This window comes from Hyperolius riggenbachi, chromosome 10 (assembly GCF_040937935.1).
Source record: "Hyperolius riggenbachi isolate aHypRig1 chromosome 10, aHypRig1.pri, whole genome shotgun sequence".
Taxonomy (NCBI): Eukaryota; Metazoa; Chordata; class Amphibia; order Anura; family Hyperoliidae; genus Hyperolius; species Hyperolius riggenbachi.
Window position 1 is genome coordinate 281,052,206 of NC_090655.1, and position 27,965 is coordinate 281,080,170.

The following is a 27,965-nucleotide window of genomic DNA, read 5'->3' on the forward strand; positions in this document are numbered from 1 at the left end:
AGTATTAGCTCTCTATTGGTCCTGTGCTCATAATAACCACTTCTATAGATACTTTGAATAGTGGTAATCATTAACAAACTGTTCCCCATCCCCTTCTTGCCCCTCTGACACTGTAGTTGCTATTGGCAGTTTTTGGTGTGCCGTATCAATTGTTATGTATAGAGTGCTTGGGGGGCCCCATTGTAAAACTTGCATCAGGGCCCACAGCACCTTAGCTACGCCACTGGTCAGTGTGGTATATGAGGGAGGGGGGGGGGGGGAGAAGGTCAGTGTAGTATATGAGGGAGGAGGGAGAAGGTTAGTGTGGTATATGAGGGAGGAGGGAAAAGGTCAGTGTGGTATATGAGGGAGGAGGGAGAAGGTCAGTGTGGTATATGAAGGAGGAGGGAGGAGGTCAGTGTGGTATATGAGGGAGGGGGGGGGGGGAGAAGGTCAGTGTGGTATATGAGGGAGGAGGGAGAAGGTCAGTGTGGTATATGAAGGAGGAGGGAGGAGGTCAGTGTGGTATATGAGGGAGGGGGGGGGGGGGGGGGAGAAGGTCAGTGTGGTATATGAGGGAGGAGGGATAAGGTCAGTGTGGTATATGAGGGAGGGGAGAGAAGGTCAGTGTGGTATATGAGGGAGGAGGGAGAAGGTCAGTGTGGTATATGAGGGAGGAGGGAGAAGGTCAGTGTGGTATATGAGGGAGGAGGGAGAAGGTCAGTGTGGTATATGAGGGAGGAGGGAGAAGGTCAGTGTGCTATATGAGTGAAGGGGGATAAAGTCAGTGTAGTATATCAGGGAAGACGCAGAAGTTTAGTGGGGTATATGAGGGAGGAGGTCAATGTGGGTTTTGAGGGAGGAGAAAAAAAGATATCTCAAATAAACAGTGGAATAACGAAGGAAAACAAAGCACAATGAGGAATGTGTCAGCGCACAAGAGTAAAATAAAACTTATGCTGCAGTTCCTCTTCTCTCCACAAGATGGTGGTGTCACTCTTACGGCTTGGAACGCACAGACAGGAAGTGTGGTTTGGCACAGCTAGGTTGTCGGTGGTCAGAGGTGAAGCGACAGGAAGTAATGAGAAGACATTGGTGGAACTGGCAGCTAAGCAGGTAATGAGCTATATAAGCACATTTAGGTATAATTATTATTATGAATGATGGGGGGACTCTCTGCTGACGTCACACAGACCACTGATGGCGGCTGGAGGAAGTGTGAAGACTGATGTGTTGGGGATACATGATGATACATTTACATTTCACTTCCTTTTGTATTTCATAAGGCTGGTGGTCAGTAGGGATGCTCAAATCCGAGCTGGATGAAATCGGGATAGTAGCTATCCGGATTTCTCCCTGTAAACCTGTGCAGGGTGGGGGGGGATTAATCTTACCTGTCTGACGTCTTCTTCGTCCGTCCCTCGGCGCCACCCACAATGTGGTCCAATCCGGCGTCACATGACTATACACTTACGCCTTAGGAGGAAGTGCTTTTAGTCACGTGATGCCGAATTGGACCGCATCGTGGGAGGCGCCGAGGGACGGACGAAGAAGACGTCAGACAGGTAAGATTAACCCCCCCCCCCCACCCTGCACAGGTTTACTGGGAGAAATCCGGATAGCTGCTATCCCGATTTCATCCGGATCGGATTTGAGCATCCCAAGTGGTCAGTAGCTGTCATATGTATTTCCTTTTAAACAATGCAGATTGCCTGGCAGCCCTGCTTGTCCTCTGCCTCTCATACATTTATCCATAGCCCCTGATGAAGCCAGTCATTCTGGCGCCCAACACCGTATCAGCACTAGTGCTCTGCTGCGTGCCCTGCGGTAGGGCGATCGCCAGACCCTGAATTACATCTTCCTGCAACTCGGAGGGGGAATAGTATTTAACGCCGCAGGGGAGTTTGGCGGCAGCAGGGAGAGCTGTCATATGGCTCGCCCTGTGTCCAACTCACCAGTGGCGCCATAATACGTACGTGACCCTGAACAAGCATGCAGCAGAACAGGTGTTTCTGACATTATTGTCACATCTGACAAGATTAGCCGCATGCATACCTCCCAACTTTTTGAAATGAGAAAGAGGGACACTTAAGCCACGCCACTGCCACACCCCTGATAACGCCCCGTTACACCCCTAGTCACGCATACCATGAAGATTTCATAAGAAAAATATGTTCTATAATTCAAGCCACACTGGTCGAAAGGATAGAATAAAAAATATCCTGGTTCATTTTCCTTCATATTTTCATTTTACAATTAGTAATATATCAATTTAAAGGATGCGAATAAAGTTTAGAGTCCATCAAACACATTTTTAGTAGAGAAATAGACATATTTACATAGAAAGAGGGACAAACTCCTGAAAGAGGGACAAATGAAGAGGGACAGGTTTCCCAAAGAGGGACTGTCCCTCTGAAAAAGGGACAGTTGGGAGCTATGGCCGCATGCTTGTTTCTGGTGTTATTCGATCACTACTGCAACCAAATAGACTGTCAGTGCTGCCAGGCAACTGGCATTGTTTGAAGTGTAACTGTCGGGCATAAAATCAAAAATCAATTCTTTATTTTTATCTGGTAAACCCGTAATAAGGATGCTAACCAGGCAATCCAAATGTTAAAATCACTATTACTTTTCTTATTGATAAATGATCATTCCCCAGTTTACCTGACCCTTTCTCTACTTTCCCCTCAGACTTAACTATTGCAGCCTGATTGGCTAAAGCCTCTTTTTTTACTGTAGAAAAATCACTATAATCCAAAACGTGGACAGTGCAATACAGGTGTTATGTAAGTAGAGCGAGTATTTATCTACTTATATATGTGTTGTTGTTTTTTCTGAGATCGTATGTCTGACAGCTCCTCTTTAACAGGAAATAAATATGGCAGCCTCCATGAGTCCATTCATTATCAGCGCCAGCCATTTCAGCACAAGGTGAAGCTGAAAAACAGCTCACCCTTCTCCTGTACGTACTCCTGGTCCACACTGGTTACTATTGCCCTTCCTAGCTGCAGTAACTCCGGGGTGACACGTTATTCAGGAACCGGCTATTTCCTTGTGCTGAATTACTACTGTAATTTGTGTGTTGCCCAGCTCAAACTCTGGGTGCCCAAATCAGGTACTCAGCACTGCGCCAAAATCAGCTGCCTCACCCTCCATATACCTCTCACTTCACTTGTCCTTTAAAGTTCTTTACTGACTTCTGTCCTGAGTCTAACATTATCCCCATCTTGTCTTCCATCAACCAGTACAGACCACTTTATCTTCAGTTTATTATCCAGCTACAGGAAAGAGAGTCGCATGTAGACCACTTGTTCACCAACCATGGACAAAACCTGGAAACACCACACCAAGAAGATACTGGACTTCACACTGGAGATCATCAGTCTGCTGACCGGAGAGGTGAGGGGGATTCTGGGAGGTCACATGACATCACACTTATCTTTGTTAATAAAACACACAGGTCACCGAAGAGGTGATGCGGATTCTGGGAGGTCAAATGACATCATGTAACGATAGGTGTCAGCAACCAGAGAGAATCTGATTCTTGGCGATCTGCAGTATCCCCAAAAATACAGATATACCTGATTATTGAGGATCTGCAGAATCGCCAATAATCCAAGTATAACTAACCTCTAGACACCTGAAGCGTGTAAGTGTTTGGTGTAACAGTAGGAATTGGACCACCGGGGTAGCAGGTGGTCCAATAAGTAGAGAAGACTCTACTGCAGTCAAGGGCTCCAGAAGGGGGAGTCCTTGACTGGTTTGCAGCAGTGCCCCCTCTGAGGAGCAGGGGACCCCTGCAGGAGGACTGAGCACCCTAGGGGTGGGTGACAGCCAGAAAGGTCGGGCAGGCCGGGTCGGCAACACACAGGCCGATAAAGTACAGAAATAGGAGACTGATTCGGTAACCAGGGACAGGCAGGGTCGACAACAGTAATCAGATGTGCGAAGGTACCAAATCAGAAAGCAGAATAGAAGTCAGGAGAGTTACAATTCATAAACAGATAATCAATACAGTGTTCCTAGTCTGGGGTGTGAGGTCCGTGGTCTCTACACCCTGGAACTGGTCTAAGGAATAACACAGATGATACACAGTATTCCTAGTCTGGGGTGTGAGGTCCGTGGTCTCTACACCCTGGAACTGGTCTAAGGAATAACACAGATGATATACAGCATTCCTAGTCTGGGGTGTGAGGTCCGTGGTCTCTACACCCTGGAACTGGTCTAAGGAATAACACAGATGATACACAGTATTCCTAGTCTGGGGTGTGAGGTCTGTGGTCTCTACACCCTGGAACTGGTCTAAGGAATAACACAGATGATATACAGTATTCCTAGTCTGGGGTGTGAGGTCCGTTGTCTCTACACCCTGGAACTGGTCTAAGGAATAACACAGATGATACACAGTATTCCTAGTCTGGGGTGTGAGGTCCGTGGTCTCTACACCCTGGAACTGGTCTAAGGAATAACACAGATGATATACAGTATTCCTAGTCTGGGGTGTGAGGTCCGTTGTCTCTACACCCTGGAACTATGCTAGAGAGTAACACAGATAATACACAGTGAACTGGCTAAGTGTGGATTCCCAGGTCCACCTGGTTCCACCACACTGAAGGATCTGACTAAGGTCTTAGTGCTAACACGTAGGTATTCGCAACGCCAGCAACTGATCAGCAAGAGATATATATAGCAAAGCGCTCCACAGCGCCGCCCAGCTCCCATCAACCAATCACCTGCTGAGCTGGGATCAGCTGACCGCCTCGATCAGCTGACCCTTCTCCTATTGGCATAAAGAGCCTGTCTTGCGGCGCGCACGCGTAGCTCTCCATCTGTGTGTACTACTAGGTCCAGACAAACCAGACGCATGTTGCTGCGGGTAAACCGCCGCTCAGTGCGCGGACACCGCTGCCTCACTGTCAGAACGTGTGGCGGTTTCTCCGCATTCCATCACACATCACTCTTATCTCTGTTAATAAAACACACAGGGGACCGGAAAGGTGAGGAGGATTCTGGGAGGTCACATGATGTCATGCTTATTATCTGTCAATAAAACATCTGCCTGACCAGAGATGAGGATTTGGAGAATGTCCTGAGATTTCTTTTGTTTATCTTTTTGCACAGCGATTACTACCAGTGAAATCTGGTGATCATGTGACCATCACCGTGCCCCCGGATCACTATGTGATACCCGAGAGACATAACAAGATTCTGGAAATCACAGTGAAGATGATGAAGCTGCTGATGGGAGAGGTGAGATGTGATGGGAATTATGGGGCATTAACCAATAACAGCAAGGGGTGTGTCTGGGCAGAAATGCATTGGCATAGGGGTCTAAACCCCTGTATAGTGTAATGGTTAAGGGCTCTGCCTCTGACACCGGAGACCTGGGTTCGACTCTCGGCTCTGTCTGTTCAGTAAGCCAGTACCTATTCAGCAGGAGACCTTAGGCAAGTCTCCCTAACACTGCTACTGCCTATAGAGCGCGTCCTAGTGGCTGCAGCTCTGGCGCTTTGAGTCCGCCAGGAGAAAAGCGCGATATAAGTATTTGTCTTTTGTCTTTTTTAAGCTGACCCTTCAAAGATTTATAAAACACTGTTCACATCTTCCTAGTCAGGCTGGAATATTGTGCTCAGTAATCAATTATTATGTATAAAGATCCTTGCTTTGCCAATTCCCTGAACCCACCACTGTAGTAAAAAGCATCACCTTATTGGAAACAAGACCATATGGGGAGAGTTTGCGTTTTATTTTTTTTTTTTAACATCACATGTCCAGGAAGCCAGGGCTTCACGTAGTTTTTTGGCCATCTGTCACCCTCTGCTGCTCCAGGCCAGGCCTTCTGCAGGCAAGAGGAAAGGAAAGAGAGAGGCAGGCGGGAGGAAGGGGAGAGAGGCAGGCAGGAGGAGAGGAAAGAGGCAGGAGGAGAGGAGGGAGAGAGGTGGGAGGAAAGCGAGAGAGAGAGAGGCGGGAGGAGAGGAGGGAGAGAGGCAGGCGGGAGGAAAGGGAGAGAGTGGGGGGCGGGAAGAGAGAGAGAGAGAGAGAGAGAGGCGGGAGTAGAGGAGGGAGAGAGGCTGGTGGGAGGAGAGGAGGGAGAGAGGCGGATTGGAGAAGAGGAGGGAGAGGCAGGCAGGAGGAGAGAGATGCAGGCAGGAGAGGAGGGGCAGGCTGAAGGAGAGGAGGGAGAGAGGCAGGCAGGAGGAGAGGAGATAGAGAGGCAGGTTGGAGGAGAGGAGGGAGAGAGGCAGGTTGGAGGAGAGGAGGGAGAGAGGCAGGTTGGAGGAGAGGAGGGAGAGAGGCAGGTGGGAGGGGAAGAGGGAGAGAGGCAGGTGGGAGGAGAGGAGAGGAGGGGGAGAGGTGGGAAGGAGGAGAGTAGGTAGAGAGGCAGGTAGGAGGAGGGAGAAAGGCAGGCAGGAGGGGAGGAGGGGAAGAGACAGGGAGGAGGAGAGAGGCAGGCAGGAGGAGAGAGATGCAGGCAGGTGGGAGAAGGGAGTGAGGTAGTGGAGAGAGGCAGGTGGGAGGAGAGGAAGAGGCAGATGAGAGGAGAAGGAGATAGGCTGAGGGAGTTACGATAAGAGCCAGTTTCTGTCAAGCTAACCCCGGGACGTGCAGTAAAACGCTATAGAAGAAAGCAACAATAACCTTCCATGTGTGTGAAGCTGTATGGTGGTTTTGCTGTTTCAGGCTGAGGAAGTGATGGAGATGAGCGTTGAGGTGAAGGAGGAGCCGGAAGAGACGTGTTTCGGGGGTGACTGGCAGCGTGCGGAGGAGGGCGAGAGGATGAGGACCATTAAACAGGAGGAATTTCCCACAGAGATCAGCCCAGGTGGGTAACATAATCTGAATATAGGACACATCTATTCCCTGTACGTCTTTCTGCTGCCTTTGCTAGGCAGTGAGTTGTATACTCACAAAGGGAAAGAGAGAGCAAGTGTACCTAGCAGCAGCAGCTGTCCTGTATACAGGGGAACAAAAGACTCCACCTCCTGCAGATGCACAGGCCTGCTACACACTATCAAATATGATTGGCCAATCGCTGACCAATTTTACCACCTCCATGTAGTATCAGGGTTTACCTACACAACAGTATTCAATATCTGTCGGCCCTCAGTGGTCAGTGATTGGCCAATCAAAATTGAAAGTGATTACCATGCTTTCGCTTATACACCCCTCACACAAAGGTACTGAGAACTGCATTATTACTATTATTTAATATTTATATACCGCCGACATCTTCCGCAGCGCTGTACAGAGTATATTGCCACTAACTGTCCCTCAGAGCTCACAATCTAGTCCCTGCCGTAGTATTATGTCTGTGTATCGTGCAGTGCATGTATCATAGTCTAGGGCCAATTTAGGGGGAGCCAATTACCTTTTCTGTAGAGCTGCTCAAATCCGGAACCGGGAGATACCTGGATAGTTGCTATCCGGATATCTCCCAGTAAACCTGTGCGGGGGGGGGGGGGGGGGGGGGTGTCAATCTTACTTGTCTGACGTCTTCTTCGTCCGTCCCTCGGCGCCTCCCACGATGAGGCCCACGCGCGTCACGTGATTACAAACACTTCCTCCTCAACCCGAAAGGAGGAAGTGTTAGTAATCACGTGACCGCTGCTTGGACCGCATCGTGGGAGGTGCCGAGGGACGCAGAAGACGTCAGACAGGCCCACCCCGCACAGGTAACTGGGAGATATCCGGATAGAACTATCCAGGTATCTTCCGGTTCCGGATTTGAGCAGCTCTACTTATCTGTATGTTTTTGGGATGTGGGAGGAAACCGAAGTACCTAGAGGAAACCCGCGCAGGCACGGGGAGAACATATGAACTCCTTGCAGATGTTGACCTGGCTGGGATTCGAACCGGGAACCCAGCGCCGCAAGGCGAGAGCGCCAACCACTACGCTACCGTGCTGCCCTAGAGACATGCAGTAGAGACATCATTCCCACATAAAAGCAATGCATGTTAGCAGGTACACCTCATGCAGGCTTCTCTCATGGTCCCCACACTAACCCCTCTCCAGTGTTACCCCATTTACTTAGGGGAACAAGTATGCCATGTGACTTGGGAACGACCTGCAAGATAAAAAATACAATTGTATACTCACATAGGGAAGTGCAAGTGCTCTGAACCAAGCAGCCCCGTCTTGTATATGGGGCACTCTTGATATATTTCAATACAGCGAGGTTGCTAATCCATGGTGTGCTATTTTCAGGGGTGTTTTTAGACATAGGCATAACAGGCCACTGCCTGGAGTGCCATTGGTCCTGGGGGGCACCGTGCTTCTGATTAAGCCCCTCCTACCCTGAACCAGGTCCCCGACCCGAAATAAGCTACCCCTCCCGAACAAAGCCATGCACCCTTCTGTCCCCTCCTTCTATCCCCTTGGGCCTCATTCAGTCCCCCTGTGCCACCTCTGCCCTCCTGTGCGTCCAGAGATGGATTAAAGTGAAATGGTGCCCTAGGCAAGCATCGACTTCGGGCCCACGCTTGGTAGCCACCTAGCTTTTTTGGCAAGATTAGCATAAATCGGGGCCCCTAGACTCTCTCCAGGCCCTAGGCACCTGCCCAAGTTGCCTTGTGGATGTTGCGGCTGTGTGTGTGTCACTCTGTGCCTCCTTCTGCCCCTCTTTTGTGCCTCCCTCTGTCCACTTGTCCCCCACTGTCTGTTCCTGTCCCCCTCATGCACTCCCCCAGTCCAATATGTAAAGGCAGAAGTTGTGCTCTCACCTCCCGCCTGGAGTCCAGCGCTGTGTCTGTTCGACCGTCCTGCCAGTTGTCTGCTCTCCTCATGTATCGTGTAATGGTTTATATTCTTTAGTGTGTGGTGTTTTTTTCGTGGGGGAGGGGGCACAGGACTTATTGTCTGGAGTGACAAAAAGGCTAAAAACGCCACTGACCGTATCCTTATTGTATATACACGAGTCTCGGGCAACACTGAGCACACTGAGTAATGTGTGTACTAATAGTGACATTCCAATTAGCAGCAATTTACCCTGTGGTAAGTGATACTTAACCACTTGCCGACCGCCCACAGGCGATGGGTGGCAGCAAGGACTGGGCCCAAATGACCGCAATATGGCCATCGGCGGTGGCAGGCGTGGTTATGCGGCGATCGCGTCATTCGTGACGCGATCAGCCGCCGGCGACAGGCTCCGCCCCCCCTTGTGCAGTAACTTCCGAACGGCCGTTCGGAAGCGCCGGCGGGTTACTAGCTGCCCGATCGCCGCATACAAAGTGTATAATACACTTTGTAATGGATACAAAGTGTATTATACAGACCGCCTCCTGCCTTGGTGGTGCCAGTGATCGAGGGACCACCAGGGCAGGCTGCAGTCCCCCAGGTAAGCACCCAAGCACACTTATCTGCCCCCCCCCCGCTTCCCTCTGATCGCCCACAGCACCCCTCACCCCCCTAATCACCCATCAATCACGCCATGTCACTATCTGTCAACACTATTTTTATGATTAGGTCCTAAACTGCCCCCTGGGGGCTCCTGATCACACCCCCCCACTGTCAGATCCTCCCCAGCCCCCCCCCCCCCCCCGTGTACTGTATACATCTATCCTCCCCTGTAATCACCTGTCAATCACCCGTCAATCACCACCTGTCACTGCCACCTATCAGATCAGACCCTAACCTGCCTCTTACGGGCATCTGATCACCCACACCATCAGATTGCCCGCAGACTCACGCTCAGATCACCTCCAAAGTGCATTGTTTACATCTGTTCTGCCATCTAATCACCCACTAATCACCCATCAATCACCCAACAATCACCCCCTGTCACTGCTACCCATCAGATCAGACCCCTATCTGCCCTAGGGCACCCAATCACCCGCCCACACCCTCAGAACAACCTCAGACCCCCCCAGACCTCCCTTCCCCCTGTGTACTGTATACATCTATTCTCCCCTGTAATCACCTGTCAATCACCCATCAATCACCCCGTCACCACCTTTCACTGCCTCCCATCAGATCAGACCCTAACCTGCCTCTTATGGGCATCTGATCACCCACCTACACCATCAGATCGCCCGCAGACCCACCCTCAGATCACCTCCAAAGTGCATTGTTTACATCTGTTCTGCCATCTAATCACCCACTGATCACCCATCAATCACCCCCTGTCACCACCTGTCACTGCTACCCATCAGATCAGACCCTAATCTGCCCCTTGGGCACCCAATCACCCGCCCACACCCTCAGAACGACCTCAGATCCCAGCCCTGATCACCTCGCCAGTGCATTGCTTGCATCTATTCCCCCCCTCTAATCACACCTTGAGACACCTATCAATCACCTCCTGTCACCCCCTAGCACACCTACCCATCAGATCAGGCCCTAATTTGCCCCGTGGGGGCTCCTGATCACTCGGCCAAACCCTCAGATCCCCCTCAGACCCCCTTCCGATCACATCCCCAGTGCATTGAATGCATCTATTTTCCCCTCTAATCACCCCCTGAGGCACCCATCAATTACATGCCCATGTTCTCTGCTGCCATGTCCAGGTCACGATTTGAGAACATCCTGCGCTTCCTGCACTTCAGTGCCAATACAACCTGTCATCTAAGAGGCCACCCTGCTTATGAACGGTTCCTCAAAATTCGCCCCCTCATAGACCACCTGTCATCAAAATTTGCAGATGCTTATACCCCTGAACAGTCATTTTGAGGCATTTGGTTTCTAGACTACTCCTCACGGTTTTGGGCCCCTAAAATGCCAGGGCAGTATAGGAACCCCACAAGTGACCCCATTTTAGAAAAAAGACACCCAAGGTATTCCGTTAGGTGTATGAAGAGTTTATAGAAGATTTTATTTTTTGTCAAAAGTTAGCGGAAATTGATTTTTATTGTTTTTTTCACAAAGTGTAATTTTCCACTAACTTGTGACAAAAAATAAAATCTTCTATGAACTCACCATACACCTAACAGAATACCTTGGGGTGTCTTCTTTCTAAAATGGGGTAACTTGTGGGGTTCCTATACTGCCCTGGCATTTTAGGGGCTCTAAACCGTGAGGAGTAGTCTAGAAACCAAATGCCTCAAAATGACCTGTGAATAGGACATTGGGCCCCTTAGCGCACCTAGGCTGCAAAAAAGTGTCACACATGTGGTATCGCCGTACTCAGGAGAAGTAGTATAATGTGTTTTGGGGTGTATTTTTACACATACCCATGCTGGGTGGGAGAAATATCTCTGTAAATGGACAATTGTGTGTGAAAAAAGAAAAATCAAAAAGTTGTCATTTACAGAGAAATTTCTCCCACTCAGCATGGATATATGTAAAAATACACCACAAAACACATTATACTACTTCTTCTGAGTACGGCGGTACCACATGTGTGGCACTTTTTTGCATTCTAACTGCGCTAAGGGGCCCAAAGTCCAATGAGTGCGCAGAGCCTCAGAAGACGCTCTTACGAGCGAAACGTGCGTCAGGCAAGCCACTGCTCCCACTTCACCCCACCGGATACTGGACTGGGTAGGAACTTTCTTATCAGTACTGGGAATTTATCTTGTTTCTTAACAATGTACAGCCGGACACAATAAAGCTGTGTTTTAACAAAGGAGAACTGCATGTGCCAATCTGTACTTTCTTCCAATGTGACATATGTAAAAATACACCACAAAACACATTATACTACTTCTTCTGAGTACGGCGGTACCACATGTGTGGCACTTTTTTGCATTCTAACTGCGCTAAGGGGCCCAAAGTCCAATGAGTACCTTTAGGATTTCACAGGTCATTTTAAGACATTTGGTTTCTGTAACGATCGGTGAGCACAGAGAGTATCTGATTACCGGTGATCTGCAGTATCACTGGGAATACAGATATATACCAGATTATAAGTGATCTGCAGTCTCACCGATAATCCGATATACTAGCTAACCTCTGTTAACCTGGGTAGAGTGTAGTGTTTGGTGTAACAGTAACACTTTGAGGACTAGGCCTCAGTGCAGCAAGGAGTACTGCACAGTTTCCTTCCGCAGACCTGAGCTCTCCAAGACGGGAGGAGTCAGACTGACAGTGGGAAGGATGTCTGAAAGTGACCCTCAGGAGGAAGGGTCGCTAACAGAGCGAGGAACCGCCTCTAACGGTAAGGTCGGTTCTCGAGGTCGGACAAGCCAGGTCGTAAACACACGGACAGATAAAGTACAAGATCAGGAGACAAAGGCGGAGTCTAGTACAGGCAGGGTTCGGCAACAGGGTATCAGAAATATCGAGGTACAGAATCAGGAGGCTAAGGCGGAGTCTAGAAACGAGCCGGGGGTCGGCAACAGAGTGACAGAAATATCGAGGTACACGATCAGAGTTCAAGGGGATAGTCAAGGCAGGCAAAGGTCATAACAGATAATCACAATCAAACTAGTACTTTAGCTATCAACAGAATCTAGCTAAGTGTAGGATTACAGCTCCAGCTGGTCCCGGCACACTTGCGGATCTGACTACGGATCTGGGTGCTCCCACATATGTGATCGCAACGCCAGACAAAGAGCAAGTGAACAGCCAGCAGTATATATACACAAGGACCTTTCCAGGACCTCCCTAATTGCTGGACCAATGAGCGCAGTGGAAAATGTCAGCTGACCCGCCTGGTCAGCTGACTCACTTCTGGCTGTTATTTAAACTCAGCCTCTGTGCGCGCGCGCGTCTGAGCCTTGGTGGACTATCAGTCCCAGCCACACCAGTACTGTCTAGCAATGTATTTTGTGAACCGCTTGCGGGGGCCGCCTCCAATGCGGATTCCGCCGTTCTCAATGCGGATTCCGCCGTTCCCAATGCGGATTCCGCCGCTCTGCCTAAGCGGCATGCGGCGGTTTTTCCGCGTTGTGACCCCCCCCCGAGGAGTGGACTCCGGACAACTCCTACCAGGTTTCTCGGGGTGTAAGGCATGAAACTCCCTCCTTAACTCATCTGCATGCATGCGTGAGCCCGGTACCCATTGCCTCTCCTCAATGCCGTACCCTTTCCAATGTACGAGGTACTGTACCGAGTTTTGTACCGTGCGTGAATCTAAAATTTTTTCCACTTCATATTCGGGTTGGGCATCTACCAACACGGGAGGAGGAGGAGTGGGGCCCACCTGGACTGCTGGTTTAAGAAGAGACACGTGGAAGGACCTAACCCCCCGCATGCTGGTGGGAAGGTCAATGGTATAAGTAACATCGTTGATCCTCCTGACTACCGGAAATGGACCCACAAACCTGGGACCAAGCTTGTCAGAAGGTTGCCTAAAGGTCAGGTGACGGGTTGACACCCAAACCAAATCTCCAGGTTGAAATTTCCACTCTAACGAGCGTTTTTTGTCAGCCTGACCTTTCTGACTCTGAAATGCTTTTACCAGGTTATTCTTAATGGTCCACCACATGTCCTTAAATGACCTTTGCCAAGCCTCCAAGGCTGGAAATGGAGTGGACGCAACTGGCAACGGAGAGAACTTAGGCAGTTTACCGGTTACTATCTGGAATGGACAGAAACCTGAGGAAGAACTCTTTAAGTTGTTGTGGGCAAATTCTGCATAAGGTAAAAATTTAACCCAATCACTCTGCGCCTCGGCAACGTAACATCTCAGAAATTGCTCTAACGATTGATTGACCCTCTCCGTCTGGCCATTTGTCTGTGGGTGGTAACCCGAGGAAAACGACAGTTTCATGCCCATTTGGTGACAGAATGCCCTCCAAAATTTTGAAACAAACTGGACTCCCCGATCGGACACTATGTCTTCTGGAATGCCATGCAGTCGGAAGACATGGGTGATAAATAAATCGGCCAGTTCCTGGGCCGAGGGGAGTCCCTTCAGGGGCACGAAGTGGGCCATTTTACTGAAACGGTCGACCACCACCCAGATGACCGACATACCTTCAGACCTAGGGAGCTCTCCCACAAAATCCATGGACAAGTGGGTCCATGGTTCACTCGGGGTGGGCAAAGGCTGCAGTGTACCTACAGATGCCAGCCGGGAGGGCTTACTTTTTGCGCACACCGCATATTCCCTGACAAACTCTTTGCAGTCAGCTGCTAGCGAAGGCCACCATGCACATCTGGCCACGAGATCTTGCGTTCTAGACGCCCCAGGATGTCCCGCATTTTAATGAGAGTGGACCATCTCCAAGATCTGGAGACGGAATGGTAACGGGATAAACAATACCCCGTCTGGTTTCCCTTCCGGGATATCCTGCTGGAAAGGACTCAAAGTCTCCTTCCAGTCCTCCCAAGTCTCAGTAGCGGCTAACACCACCCTTCGTGGGACAATGGTCTCAGGAACAGAGGGCTGTGCTGTCTCCGGCTCGAAACACCTAGAGAGTGCATCTGCCTTGGTATTCTTACTACCTGGCGTGTACGTAATCAGGAATGTAAATCTCGAGAAAAATAGAGACCATCGAGCCTGCCGAGGGCTTAACCTTTTAGCCCCCTCAATGTATTTCAGATTCTTGTGGTTGGTATAAACCGTGATAGTGTGCTCAGCTCCCTCTAACCAATGACGCCACTCTTCGAAGGCCAATTTGATGGCTAGGAGCTCCCTGTTGCCTATATCATAGTTTCTCTCTGCCGGAGAGAACCTCCGGGAAAAATAGGCACACGGGTGTAATCTACCCTGGAGACCAGAACGCTGAGACAGCACAGCCCCCACCCCGACCTCCGAGGCGTCTACCTCAACAATAAATGGGAAGGAAGTGTCCACGTGTCTGAGTATGGGCGCCGAGCAGAACAACCCTTTTAAAGTAGAAAATGCCTGTAAGGCCTCGGGAGGCCAATGAGTGGTGTTTGCCCCTTTTTTAGTAAGGCTAGTGAGGGGTGCGACTACTGTGGAGTACCCCTTTATAAACCTTCTATAATAATTCGCAAACCCCAAGAACCGTTGTAGCGACTTTAACCCCACCGGCTGCGGCCACTCCAGGACCGCGGAGACCTTGGCAGGGTCCATAGACAGACCTGAGGTGGAGATTATATATCCCAGAAAGGCAACCGACGTAACCTCAAAAATACACTTCTCAAGTTTAGCGTATAACATATTCTGCCTCAGTTTGTCTAATACAATCCTGACATGGGTTCTGTGTTCAGAGAGGTTGTTGGAAAAGATGAGAATGTCGTCTAAATAGACTAAAACGAACTTCCCTAACACCTCCCTAAAAACCTCATTGATGAGCTCCTGGAAGACGGCCGGGGCATTACATAAGCCGAAGGGCATCACCCTGTACTCGTAATGCCCGTCAGGGGTATTGAAGGCCGTCTTCCACTCATCGCCCTTTCTTATACGCACCAGATTGTATGCCCCCCGTAAATCTAGTTTTGAAAATATCCTAGCCTCCGTGACCTGTGTGAATAAATCGTCTATAAGTGGCAACGGGTAGCGATTCTTTACTGTGATCTTGTTAAGGCCACGATAATCGATACAAGGCCGTAAGCCCCTGTCTTTCTTCTTAACAAAAAAGAAACCTGCCCCAGCGGGTGACCGGGACGGCCGAATGAAGCCTTTGGCCAAGTTCTCACGGATATACTCCTGCATGGCTAGTTTTTCGGGGCCAGATAAATTATACAAATGGCCTCGAGGAGGCATACAACCAGAACGAAGGTCAATAGGACAGTCAAACGGGCGATGCGGGGGCAACTTATCCGCAGCCTTGGGACAGAACACATCAGCATAATCCGCGTACTGTTCTGGTACACCTTCCACCTGTACCCTGGTTTGCCCCAATGTCAGCCTCCCCAAACACTGCTGGAAACAATGAGGTGACCATGCTGTTAACTGCCCTGTGGCCCAGTCTATCTGCGGAGAATGAATTTGTAACCATGGCATGCCTAGGATAATAGTGGAGGTTGACATGTGTAACACAAAAAATTGTAACAGTTCCCCATGTAATACCCCTATGGTGAGCTTCACCAGCGGAGTCTGTGACAGGGTATGATTCCGTTGCAGAGGGGAATCGTCCACTGCCGTGACCTGAATGGGGGGTCTCACAGGAGTGAGTGGGAGGCCCAACTCCTGAGCAAATTCGAAGTTCATAAAATTAGCCGCTGAGCCGGAGTCGATAAAGGCTTCAGTGGCTACAGACTTATCATCCCATGTGACAGTACAAGGGAGAAGCAATTTTCTTTCTTTAAGGGGTGAGGATTGTGTGCCCAGGGTGCCACCCCCCACTACTCCTAGGCAGACCCGTTTCCCGACCTGTTGGGGCAGTTTCGCACCCTATGCCCTGCTGCAGCACAGTACAGGCACAACTGTTCCGTCATTCTCCGCCTTCGCTCCACCTGGGTCAGTTTCGATCGACCAATCTGCATTGGTTCGGGCGGAGGCAAGGCCAGAGAGGGTGAGACAGGCGGAGATGGTGCTACTAGGGGTGTAGCAGATGGTGCCACATAAGATGTCACCCTGACACGGTGACTGCCCCTAGTCTGCCTCTGATGGCGTAGCCTACGATCAACTCGAATGGCCGATGATATGGCCTCATCGACTGTCTTAGGCTCGGGTACAGTTAACATTAGGTCGGAAACCTCCTCCGACAACCCGGACAGGAAGTAATCCATCAGGGCAAAGTTGTCGAATCTGGCGGTGACTGACCATCTACGAAATTCTGCCGCATAATCCTCGACCGAACCTCTGCCTTGCCGCAAAAGTTTGAGCTTCCGCTCAGAGGACGCAGCAAGGTCAGGGTCGTCGTACATTACGGCCATGGCCTTAAAGAATTCCTCTACCGAGGTCAGAGCAGTATCGGTAGGACGCAGGTTGTATGCCCATGACTGGGAGTCACCAGTCAGCAAAGTTTTAATAAAGGTGACCCGTTGGGTCTCAGTCCCCGAGGATCGGGGTCTCAACTCGAAGTACGATAACACTCTACTCTTAAAATTCCGGAAGTCAGACTTGTGGCCGGAAAATTTATCAGGTACAGGCATACGTATGTCATCACTAGGAGGGGATCGCACCGAATCAACTGACGTCTGAAGGGTCCGCACAGAGCCTGTTAGGGCATCAATCAAAGCTTTGTGCTGGCCTAGTGCTTGATGGATGGTATCCACCGAAGTGGCAAGCACAGTCAGAGGGTCAGCGCGTGCGTCCATCTGTTATTTGGTCTGGCGTTCTGTAACGATCGGTGAGCACAGAGAGTATCTGATTACCGGTGATCTGCAGTATCACTGGGAATACAGATATATACCAGATTATAAGTGATCTGCAGTCTCACCGATAATCTGATATACTAGCTAACCTCTGTTCACCTGAGTAGAGTGTAGTGTTTGGTGTAACAGTAACACTTTGAGGACTAGGCCTCAGTGCAGCAAGGAGTACTGCACAGATTCCTTCCGCAGACCTGAGCTCTCCAAGACGGGAGGAGTCAGACTGACAGTAGGAAGGATGTCTGGAAGTGACCCTCAGGAGGAAGGGTCGCTAACAGAGCAAGGAACCGCCTCTAACGGTAAGGTCGGTTCTCGAGGTCGGACAAGCCAGGTCGTACACACACGGGCAGATAAAGTACAAGATCAGGAGACAAAGGCGGAGTCTAAGTACAGGCAGGGTTCGGCAACGGGGTATAGTACTTTAGCTATCAACAGAATCTAGCTAAGTGTAGGATTACAGCTCCAGCTGGTCCTGGCACACTTGCGGATCTGACTACGGATCTGGGTGCTCCCACATATGTGATCGCAACGCCAGACAAAGAGCAAGTGAACAGCCAGCAGTATATATACACAAGGACCTTTCCAGGACCTCCCTAATTGCTGGACCAATGAGAGCAGTGGAAAATGTCAGCTGACCCGCCTGGTCAGCTGACTCACTTCTGGCTGTTATTTAAACTCAGCCTCTGTGCGCGCGCGCGTCACTCTGAGCCTTGGTGGACTATCAGTCCTAGCCACACCAGTACTGTCTAGCAATGTATTTTGTGAACCGCTTGCGGGGGCCGCCTCCAATGCGGATTCCGCCGTTCTCAATGCGGATTCCGCCGTTCCCAATGCGGATTCCGCCGCTCTGCCTAAGCGGCATGCAGCGGTTTTTCCGCGTTGTGACGCCATGCTGGACGCGGAAACAGCCGCCTCACCTTGAGAGACGTCGGCTTTTCCGCGTTTCCTTACAGTTTCAAGACTACTCCTCATGGTTTAGGGCCCCTAAAATGCCAGGGCAGTATAGGAACCCCACAAGTGACCCCATTTTAGAAAGAAGACACCCCAAGGTATTCCGTTAGGTGTATGACGAGTTCATAAAAGATTTTATTTTTGTCACAAGTAAGCGGAAATTGATTTTTATTGTTTTTTTTTTCACAAAGTGTCAATTACCGCTAACTTGTGACAAAAAAAAATCTTCTATGAACTCGTCATACTCCTAACAGAATACCTTGTGGTGTTGTCTTTCTAAAATGGGGTCACTTGTGGGGTTCCTAAACTGCCCTGGCATTTTAGGGGCCCTAAATCGTGAGGAGTAGTCTTGAAACCAAATGTCTCAAAATGACCTGTGAAATCCTAAAGGTGCTCATTGGACTTTGGGCCCCTTAGCACAGTTAGGGTGCAAAAAAGTGCCACACGTGGTATTGCTGTACTCAGGAGAAGTAGTATAATGTGTTTTGGGGTGTATTTTTACACATACCCATGCTCGGTGGGAGAAATCTCTCTGTAAATGGACAATTGTGTGTAAAAAAAATCAAAACATTGTCATTTACAGAGATATTTCTCCCACCCAGCATGGGTATATGTAAAAATACACCCCAAAACACATTATACTACTTCTCCTGAGTGCGGCGGTACCACATGTGTGGCACTTTTTTGCAGCCTAACTGCTCTAAGGGGCCCAAAGTCCAATGAGTACCTTTAGGATTTACAGGGGTGCTTACAATTTAGCACCCCCCGAAAATGCCAGGACAGAAAACACACCCCACAAATGACCCCATTTTGGAAAGTAGACACTTCAAGGTATTCAGAGAGGAGCATAGTGAGTCCGTGGCAGATTTCATTTTTTTGTCACAAGTTGGCAGAGATTGAAACTTTATTTTTTGTCTCAAAGTGTCATTTTCCGCTAACTTGTGACAAAAAATAAAATCTTCTATGAACTCACCATGCCTCTTTGTGAATACTTTGGGATGTCTTCTTTCCAAAATGGGGTCATTTGGGGGGTATTTATACTATCCTGGAATTTTAGCAACTCATGAAACCTGACAGGTGCTCAGAAAAGTCACAGAGGTACTTATCCGTTAGCCGGGCGTATCCGGCAGGTGGCGCTAATTACTATTCCCCCTCCAGGCCGCCATGGATAGTAGGGAAAGATGTAACTCTGGTGGAGTTTTGTCGCCACCTAGAGGATGCGCCCGGCTAACGGATAAGTACCGTCAGAGATGCTTCAAAATGGGAAAATTCACTTTTGGCACCATAGTTTGCAAACGCTATAACTTTTACCCAAACCAATAAATATACACTGAATGTTTTTTTTTTTTTTTAATCAAAGACATGTAGCAGAATAAATTTGGACAAAAATGTATACAGAAATTTTACTTTATTTGACAAATTTTATCACAGAATGTAAAAAAAAGAATTTTTTTAACAAAATTCATGTCTTTTTTAAAGAATATAATAAAAACTAAAACTCGCAGTAGCAATCAAATAGCACCAAAAGAAAGCTGTATTAGTGACAAGAAGAAGAGGTAAAATTCATTTAGTTGTAGGTTGTATGACCGAGCAATAAACCGTGAAAGCTGCAGTGGTCTGAATGGAAATAAAAGGCTCTGGTCCTTAAGGAGACACTGAAGCGGAAAAAAAAAATATAATATAATGAATTGGTTGTGTACTATGAATAATTACTAGAAGATTAGCAGCAAAGAAAATATTCTCATATTTTTATTTTCAGGTATATAGTGTGTTTTCTAACATTGCATCATTCTCTAATATGTGCAGATTACACAACACTCAGCATTCAAAATGATTCTTTCAGAGCAGTCTGTGAACTAATGACCTCTCCTCTAGCAGAGGAAAAGTAAATAGTCCAGGAACAGTTGCGATAATAAAAGTCAGAAAACAGCCCTCTCCACGACTGAAAGTTGTAGAGCTTAATGGCTTTTTTGCATAGAGATAACAAATGGAGTTTCTTAACTCTTCCTGTACTGGAAACAATTAGACTGATGTATCTGATCTTAATGTTTTATTTCTTAGCTGTACTACACATACAAATCATAATATCATAATTTTTTTTTTCGCTTCAGTGTTTCTTTAAGGGGCGAAAAGACTGTGGTCCTTAAAGCGGACCCAAACTAAACATTTTTTTTAATTAAAAATATTTAGTTGCAGCACTCTGACACATGCAAAGATAAATAAACACTCCTGCAAGCCTATGAGCATTTCAGTGCATGCTTTTTACCCTTCTCTTTTCATAACTAGGATTATACAGGAGGCAGCCATTAGCAATTCCTCCATTGCCGGACACCACCTACTTCACCAGTTTGCCGGATTTTGTCCCGGTAATTTGAAAGGAAGGGAGGGGTTCCTCCAATAAATGTAAAATATTTTATATTTGGCATCATGCAGCTGAAAAAAGGCTGCTATTTATTATTATAATTTAGAAAATAGATTTTATTTCTGAATCTTGTATTTTTAATTTGGGTCCACTTTAAGTGGTTAAAGAGGAACTCGCGAAAATCTTAAAATTGAAAACACAAACAAATAAGAAGTACATTTCTTCCAGAGTAAAATGAGCCATAAATTGCTTTTCTCCTATGTTGCTGTCACTTACAGTAGGTAGTAGAAATCTGACAGAAGCAACAGGTTTTAGGTTAGTCCATCTCTCCATAGGGGATTCTCAGCAGGGCCTTTATACTTTATTAAGACATTCCCAGAAAAAGATTTACACAAAGATGCTGGCCAGCCTCCCTGCTCGCTGCACACTATTCTGGCAGTTGGACGGAGCAACTGCCACTCACTAAGTGCTTTTAAAAATAAAGAAAACCCTGAGAACCCCCCTATGAGAAGATGGGCTTGTCCAAAATCTGTCGGTAATGTCAGATTTCTACTACTTACTGTAAGTGACAGCAACATAGGAGAGAAGTCATTTTTGGCTCATTTTACTCTGAGGGAAATGTACTTCTTATTTGTATGTGTTTTAAATATTAAACGTTTTTGCGACAGTTCCTCTTTAATGGAAAGGAAATGCGATGAAAACACAGGTGTGAAAGTCCTGGCCACAACAATTAACAAGTAAAGGGGCAGGGAAAATACTGGGTTGCATAAAAGGGAGTGAATAATTGCTGCACTTGGGGGCCTGGAGGAGGTATTGGCTGCACTTAAAGTGAACCAGAGACGAAGCACCCTCATGTATTTTGCCATATAGATCAGTGGGAACATTAGAGAAAACACCTACCCAGCTCTCTGTTTCATCCTTTACTGCTCAGCCTGCTTATCAGCCCTGATAATATCCCCGACTGAGCATTCACTCTGGCTTTGCTATAATGACTCAGCTATAATGATTCCTGAACAGAGCCAACAGGGGGCAGGCTTGGACTTGAAAAGACATGAGAGAACACAGATTGAGCTATAAATATTCCAGAGCAAAGCCAGACTGAATGCTCAGTCTGGGATTTTATCAGGGCTGATTAGAAGCAGGCTGAGCAGTGCAGAATGAAACAGAAAGCAAGGTAGATGTTTTGAGGGTGCTTCATCTCTGGTTCCCTTTAAGGGACCAGAAGGAGTTAATGGCTGCATAACTGTATGCAGTGCAGTCATTAATCCCTCCAGAGCCCAAGTGCAGCCATTACCTTTACTGGGTAGACTTATACTTGAGTCAATAAAAAATCCCAGCTTAAGAGGGTTGAATATTGGAGTCGACTTATACACAAGGTGGACTCTCTTTGAGTATATACTGTAATACCAGTTCAGGTGGGTTGCGGGGTGTGGGAGACTGGGCACCGCTGTCACTGACACAGTTGGTAGACCAGAGGTGAGTAAAACTGTCTGTGCATGTGAATGAGCCAAGATGCCGTATATAAGACAGGGTCTGCTTGGTTCAGAGAACTTGCACTCTCTCTATGGGGCTTTGCCAGAAGAGGCAATTAGGAGGTGGTTACATCAGGTGAATGGCGGTAACAGGACAGAAAAGGAACTCACACTTGCGAGAAAGGCGACTGCAGATCAGATCTGTACTTGTGTGGGGGAGATGTTTGGAATACGTTTGTTTAAACACTCTTTGGCCTACCTGTTTTCAAAAATTCCATACCTGTTAATAAACGACGCGGCCCTTTTCAGTTTCTCTGTAAGCATTGCGAGCCCGAGCGGAAATCGTCATTTCAGCCTGCTTAGATTGTTTCCATGTGTATAGAAAGCGTTTCAGAATCTCTTGCTGTTACTCAGTGGATTAGCACAGGTGTTGAAATAATAAGGCTCCTGCTCTGTGCTACTAATGACTCCTGAAGCCATTGAGGTGTGTGGTTCCATTTTGGAGTTGCTGGGGGTTGAGCGGTGATGGTGACACCACACATGGGTTGTCCTCTGCTGTTCACCACAACTGTTAACATAGCTGGGGATTCAGTTTCTGTGTTCCATCTCTTTAAGTAGTGTTTTTACTCAAAGCAGCTCATTTTGGCGCTCAGCGCTGAGTGCCAAAGCTGGGCACCGTCATAGCAGCATTGCCATGCAGCGTGTAACGTGTAGCGGTAATTCAGGGTTCTGGCAGTTGCCAGACCCCAAATTACATCTCCCTCTGAGTTGCGACAATTCCGTCAGTTTGGCGCAGGGCGAGACGTCATTTAGCTCACCCTATGCCAAACTGCCCGGCACTGGCATTACATGTACCCCTTTTTACCAGGGCTGTTGAGTTCGAGTCAAGGAGTCGGAGCAATTTTGTGTACCTGGAGTTGGTGATTTCATAAACTGAGGAACCAGCCCTGGTTTATGCTACAGAGCACTGGGCAGAATTATCTCTGGCTGGTTTGGCTTGGGTTTGTTGGTTGCGAAGGGAAGTAAGCACTTCCCATGGCCTGTTTGCTGCGTAGAGATGGGTCGATCACACAGTGTGGTCTTTGCTGCGTAGAGATGGGTCGATCACACAGTGTGGTCTTTGCTGCGCAGAGATGGGTCGATCACACAGTGTGGTCTTTGCTGCGTAGAGATGGGTCGATCACACAGTGTGGTCTTTGCTGCGTAGAGATGGGTCGATCACACAGTGTCGTCTTTGCTGCGTAGAGATGGGACGATCACACAGTGTGGTCTTTGCTGCGTAGAGATGGGACGATCACACAGTGTGGTCTTTGCTGCGTAGAGATGGGTCGATCACACAGTGTGGTCTTTGCTGCGTAGAGATGGGTCGATCACACAGTGTGGTCTTTGCTGCGTAGAGATGGGACGATCACACAGTGTGGTCTTTGCTGCGTAGAGATGGGACGATCACACAGTGTGGTCTTTGCTGCGTAGAGATGGGTCGATCACACAGTGTGGTCTTTGCTGCGTAGAGATGGGACGATCACACAGTGTCGTCTTTGCTGCATAGAGATGGGACGATCACACAGTGTGGTCTTTTCTGCGTAGAGATGGGTCGATCACACAGTGTGGTCTTTGCTGCGTAGAGATGGGACGATCACACAGTGTGGTCTTTGCTGCGTAGAGATGGGTCGATCACACAGTGTGGTCTTTGCTGCGTAGAGATGGGTCGATCACACAGTGTGGTCTTTGCTGCGTAGAGATGGGTCGATCACACAGTGTGGTCTTTGCTGCGTAGAGATTAGTCGATCACACAGTGTGGTCTTTGCTGCGTAGAGATGGGTCGATCACACAGTGTCATCTGAGTTCTCTCAGGTCACTCTATCTTGGGAAGTCAGCCCTCTTTTGTGATCTGGTCATGACGATTTTCTCCTATATTTTTTCAGCTCACGTAGATGAAGCCAGGATCCCCTCAGACGGTTGGCTCGCTCTACCGGAACATTGTAAAATAAAGGAGGAGGACATTGAGGTGTATTCTCCAATAGGAAACCTTGTTACCCCAAATATCCTGTCAGATCAAAACTCGGTGGAGAGACCAGAAGTTCCATCAAATAAAGAAGTGACGCCTTGCTATATAAATACCACTCCAGGACATCTTGTAACACAGGGACCCCCAAATCCCAAGGAATCAACTATTTATAAATCTCTGAATGCTACCTCCAATAACCAATTGGGACATCACATTGTGGGCAGACCACCAGGACCGACAATTCCCATGGAGCCCTCTTATACATTTCTTAATGTTACCTCACATGGTCAACCAGGAAATCCACCTGTGCTGATACCAACAGCCCCATCAAATTCTAGAGCATCTTCTCCTTGTATAATTCTTCTTATGCCCCCCAATATCCGACAAGCAGCCCCCTCAAATCCCAAAACATCGTCCCCCCATATTCCTCTTACCATTATCCCAAAATCCCATAACATTATGAACATGCCACCAGGCCCCTCAAATCCCAAAACATCCTCTCTCCATATTCCTCGTACCATTATTCCGAAATCCCATAACAATGTAGTCATGCCACCAGCCCCCTCAAATCCCGAAACATCATCTCCCCAGATTCCTCTTACCATTATCCCAAAATCCCATAACATTATAAACATGCCACCAAGCTCCTCAAATCCTCAGGCATTGTCTACCAATATGTCTCTTTCTGTCACCTCAAATATCCATCCTGGACATGGCATTGTAGACAAAACAGCATCTCCCTCAAATCCCAAGATACTGTCTTCACACGTATCTTTTCCTGTCTCACCAAATACTGTAAATATGGACAAGCTACCTGGTCCTTCAAATACTGAAACATCTTCAACTCCTATTTCTATTGCTATCACCTCAAATATCCATCCAGGAGCTTGCAGTGCAGAGAAACCATCTGCTCCCTTAAATTCTGAGAAACAATCTTCACAGTCGTTTCTCCTCATTACCCCAAATGTCCATCCAGGGCAACCCAACTTGGGCAGACCACCAGCAAGCTCAAATCCAGAGGCTTCTGGTCATCAACAATCTTTTCCCGTTACCCCAGATAACCAACAAGGACCCCAACTTTCAGATATTTTATCAAAGCCTAAAGTATCGTCTCCCTGTATATCGCTAACTGTTCCTCCAAATATCCATTCAGGACATTCAAATTTGGACACACCACCAGCTTCTTTGAATCCAGAAGCTCTTTCCCCCTTTATATCTCTAATTACCTCAAATAACCAATCAGGAAATCAAATACCAGATGGAGCATCCACGTTCTCAAATCCTGAAGTGTCTTCTACTTGTACATCTCCTTCCGTTACCCCAGATCTTCTTCCTGAAAATTTCATTGTGAACTGGCCAACATCTCACCCAAATCCTGAACAGTTTTCTCCCGATCGATCCCTCACTGTTACCCCAAACTACTCTCTCATGCTGTACAGTGCGGACAGAACACCTGAATCGCCCAAGCCTTCGGAATCTCCCGTCATATTTCCGACGGATGCAAAATATTGCTGTCCGGAGTGTGACAAATGCTTTAGGACCAAGTCAGGCCTTCACGCCCACATTAGATCTCACACGGGAGAGAAGCCTTTCTCGTGTTCCGAGTGTGGGAAATTGTTTAAACACAAATCTCACCTTACGGCCCACGTGCGTCTTCATACAGGCGAGGGGCTGCTAGTGTGCCCAGAGTGTGGGAGAACCTATTTATTCAAGTCCCAGTTAGCCGAACACCTCATGATCCACACGGGGCAGAAACCGCACCCTTGCCACGTTTGTGGCCTCCACTTTACCTTCCTACGCGATCTGAGGCGGCACATAACTAAGTGTGGCTCAGTAAGTACATCAGTAAGCTCGGCCCCGTCCCAAGTATAGCACAGACTTTTCTCCGTAAAAGATCGCTTTGACATTTTGCCCGAGCTTCTCCTGTAACGTGAAAGGTCAAGTATTTTGCTTGTACATCACATCTTGATGTACGTCGGCGACCTCTTTTCTGGGGCGGAGACAAAATGTGGAAAATATCTCACGGAGGTTTCAGAATCCACATGGATGAAGGTCCATGATATTTGTAAGCCTTCACGAGGATTGACCGCTCATCACTGATGGAAGGTTTTTTTGCCTTCATACACCATCTGTGAGGGACGACAAGACACTATCTACAGTAGGATTTCTCCTATAACAGACTCACTAGGTGGACCCCAAAATACTTTGACCCCCAGAGGAGCATGAGATGTAAAATTTTAATGACTTTGGACACTTCTGGCCACCTTATAGAATGTCTATAGGAGTGATGAGGAAATGTAATTACTCAGGATTTACACAATGAAATCTGTTTTTTCATACGTGGAAATAAGAAATTTCGATTTCTGATTCAATTTGTGATTGGTTGGTATAAACCAGCCTTTGGCGATATGCCTTGGTTCTTGGGGGGATATCATGGCACCCCCCTTTTATAGACTTAGTTCAGATGCAGTAGTTTTATACGCATTTAACAGAATATTACTTTATCGTGAATTCTACATAAAACATTGTAATAAAAAAGGAAAAAAAGTTGTAAATTGTATCAAATTAATTTCATGGACTTCAACCCTCCTCGGTAACCTTCTGCTGCCTGCTTGCTCCCAGTCAGTCCGATGCCGCAACTCCCTGCTATCGATGAACAAACATGATAGGCTATCAATCAGTAGGGGTGGGGCTTTGTGTAGTATCTCTTTCCCCACATGTCCATGTGACTAAAGGGGGAGGAGTTCAGAGTGACTGGGAGGAAGGAGCTAGGTGGCTAGAGAGCACTAAGGAGGAGAAGAACAGTACATTTTGGCAGCAGGTATTTTCTTGTTTATTTTACAAAAACAAAACTGTTAAACTGTTACTGTAAATAAAATTCACATAAAAGAACTGTTGTTTGAGCTATCCTCAGTCTTTGCTAGAATGACAGCCCCCCTACACACACACGCACGCATGCACACACACACACACCACACGCACACCATACGCACACACCACACTCACACACCATACACACACACCACACTCACACACCACACACACACCACACACACACCATACACACACACAAGCAACATACACACACAAACACACCATACACACACACACGACATACACAAGCACACCATATACACACACACCACACTCACACACCATACACACACAAGCAACATACACACACTCACACACCATACACACACACCACACTCACACACCACACACACACACCACACACACAAACACACCACACTCACACACCACACACACAAGCAACATACACACACAAACACACCATACACACACACACGCCATATACACAAACACACCATACACACACACACACCACACTCACACACCATACACACACAAGCAACATACACACACTCACACACCATACACACACACCACACTCACACACCACACACACACAAGCGACATACACACACAAACACACCATACACACACACACGCCATATACACAAACACACCATACACACACACACACCACACTCACACACCATACACACACAAGCAACATACACACACTCACACACCATACACACACACCACACTCACACACCATACACACACAAGCAACATACACACACTCACACACCATACACACACACCACACTCACACACCATACACACACAAGCAACATACACACACACACACACGCCATATACACAAACACACCATACATACACGCACACACCATACACACACACACACCATACACACACACACACACCATACACACACACCATACACGCACAAACACACCATACACACACACACATCATATACACACACACACAAACACACCATACACACACAAACACACCATACACACACACACACCATACACACACACACCATATACACACACACACACCATATACACACACACCATACACACACACCATACACACATACCACACACACACACACACCCCATGCACACGCACACTCCATACACACACAAACACACCATATACACACACACACCATACACACACACACACACACACGATATACACAAACACCCTACTCACACACCATACACACATACCACACACACA

General features: G+C 47.8%; 1 protein-coding gene across 2 annotated transcripts; it reads left to right on the forward strand.

Annotated features, from left to right (window-relative positions):
- The first annotated feature begins 1,040 nt into the window (after positions 1-1,040).
- LOC137536558 (uncharacterized) lies at positions 1,041-26,771 on the forward strand. 2 transcript variants are annotated; one of them, XM_068258799.1, is made up of 5 exons: positions 1,041-1,095; positions 3,258-3,378; positions 5,101-5,229; positions 6,661-6,802; positions 23,797-26,771. In XM_068258799.1, exons 2-5 carry the CDS (start codon positions 3,301-3,303, stop codon positions 25,749-25,751), a joined length of 2,304 nt encoding a protein of 767 aa, XP_068114900.1. In that variant the 5' UTR covers positions 1,041-1,095; positions 3,258-3,300; the 3' UTR covers positions 25,752-26,771. The 2 variants fall into 2 exon arrangements, with proteins under 2 accessions (XP_068114900.1, XP_068114899.1); XM_068258798.1 differs by having other exon boundaries at positions 1,049-1,095; positions 3,225-3,378.
- Positions 26,772-27,965: the final 1,194 nt, after the last annotated feature.

What these genes read in the sequence shown, in the direction of transcription:
- LOC137536558 (XM_068258799.1), top strand. Translation starts at nt 3,301, where the DNA reads ATGGACAAAACCTGGAAACACCACACCAAGAAGATACTGGACTTCACA. An exon ending in TCAGTCTGCTGACCGGAGAG is followed by an intron (nt 3,379 to 5,100) that starts GTGAGGGGGATT and finishes CTTTTTGCACAG; the next exon opens with CGATTACTACCAGTGAAATC. An exon ending in TCCCACAGAGATCAGCCCAG is followed by an intron (nt 6,803 to 23,796) that starts GTGGGTAACATA and finishes ATATTTTTTCAG; the next exon opens with CTCACGTAGATGAAGCCAGG.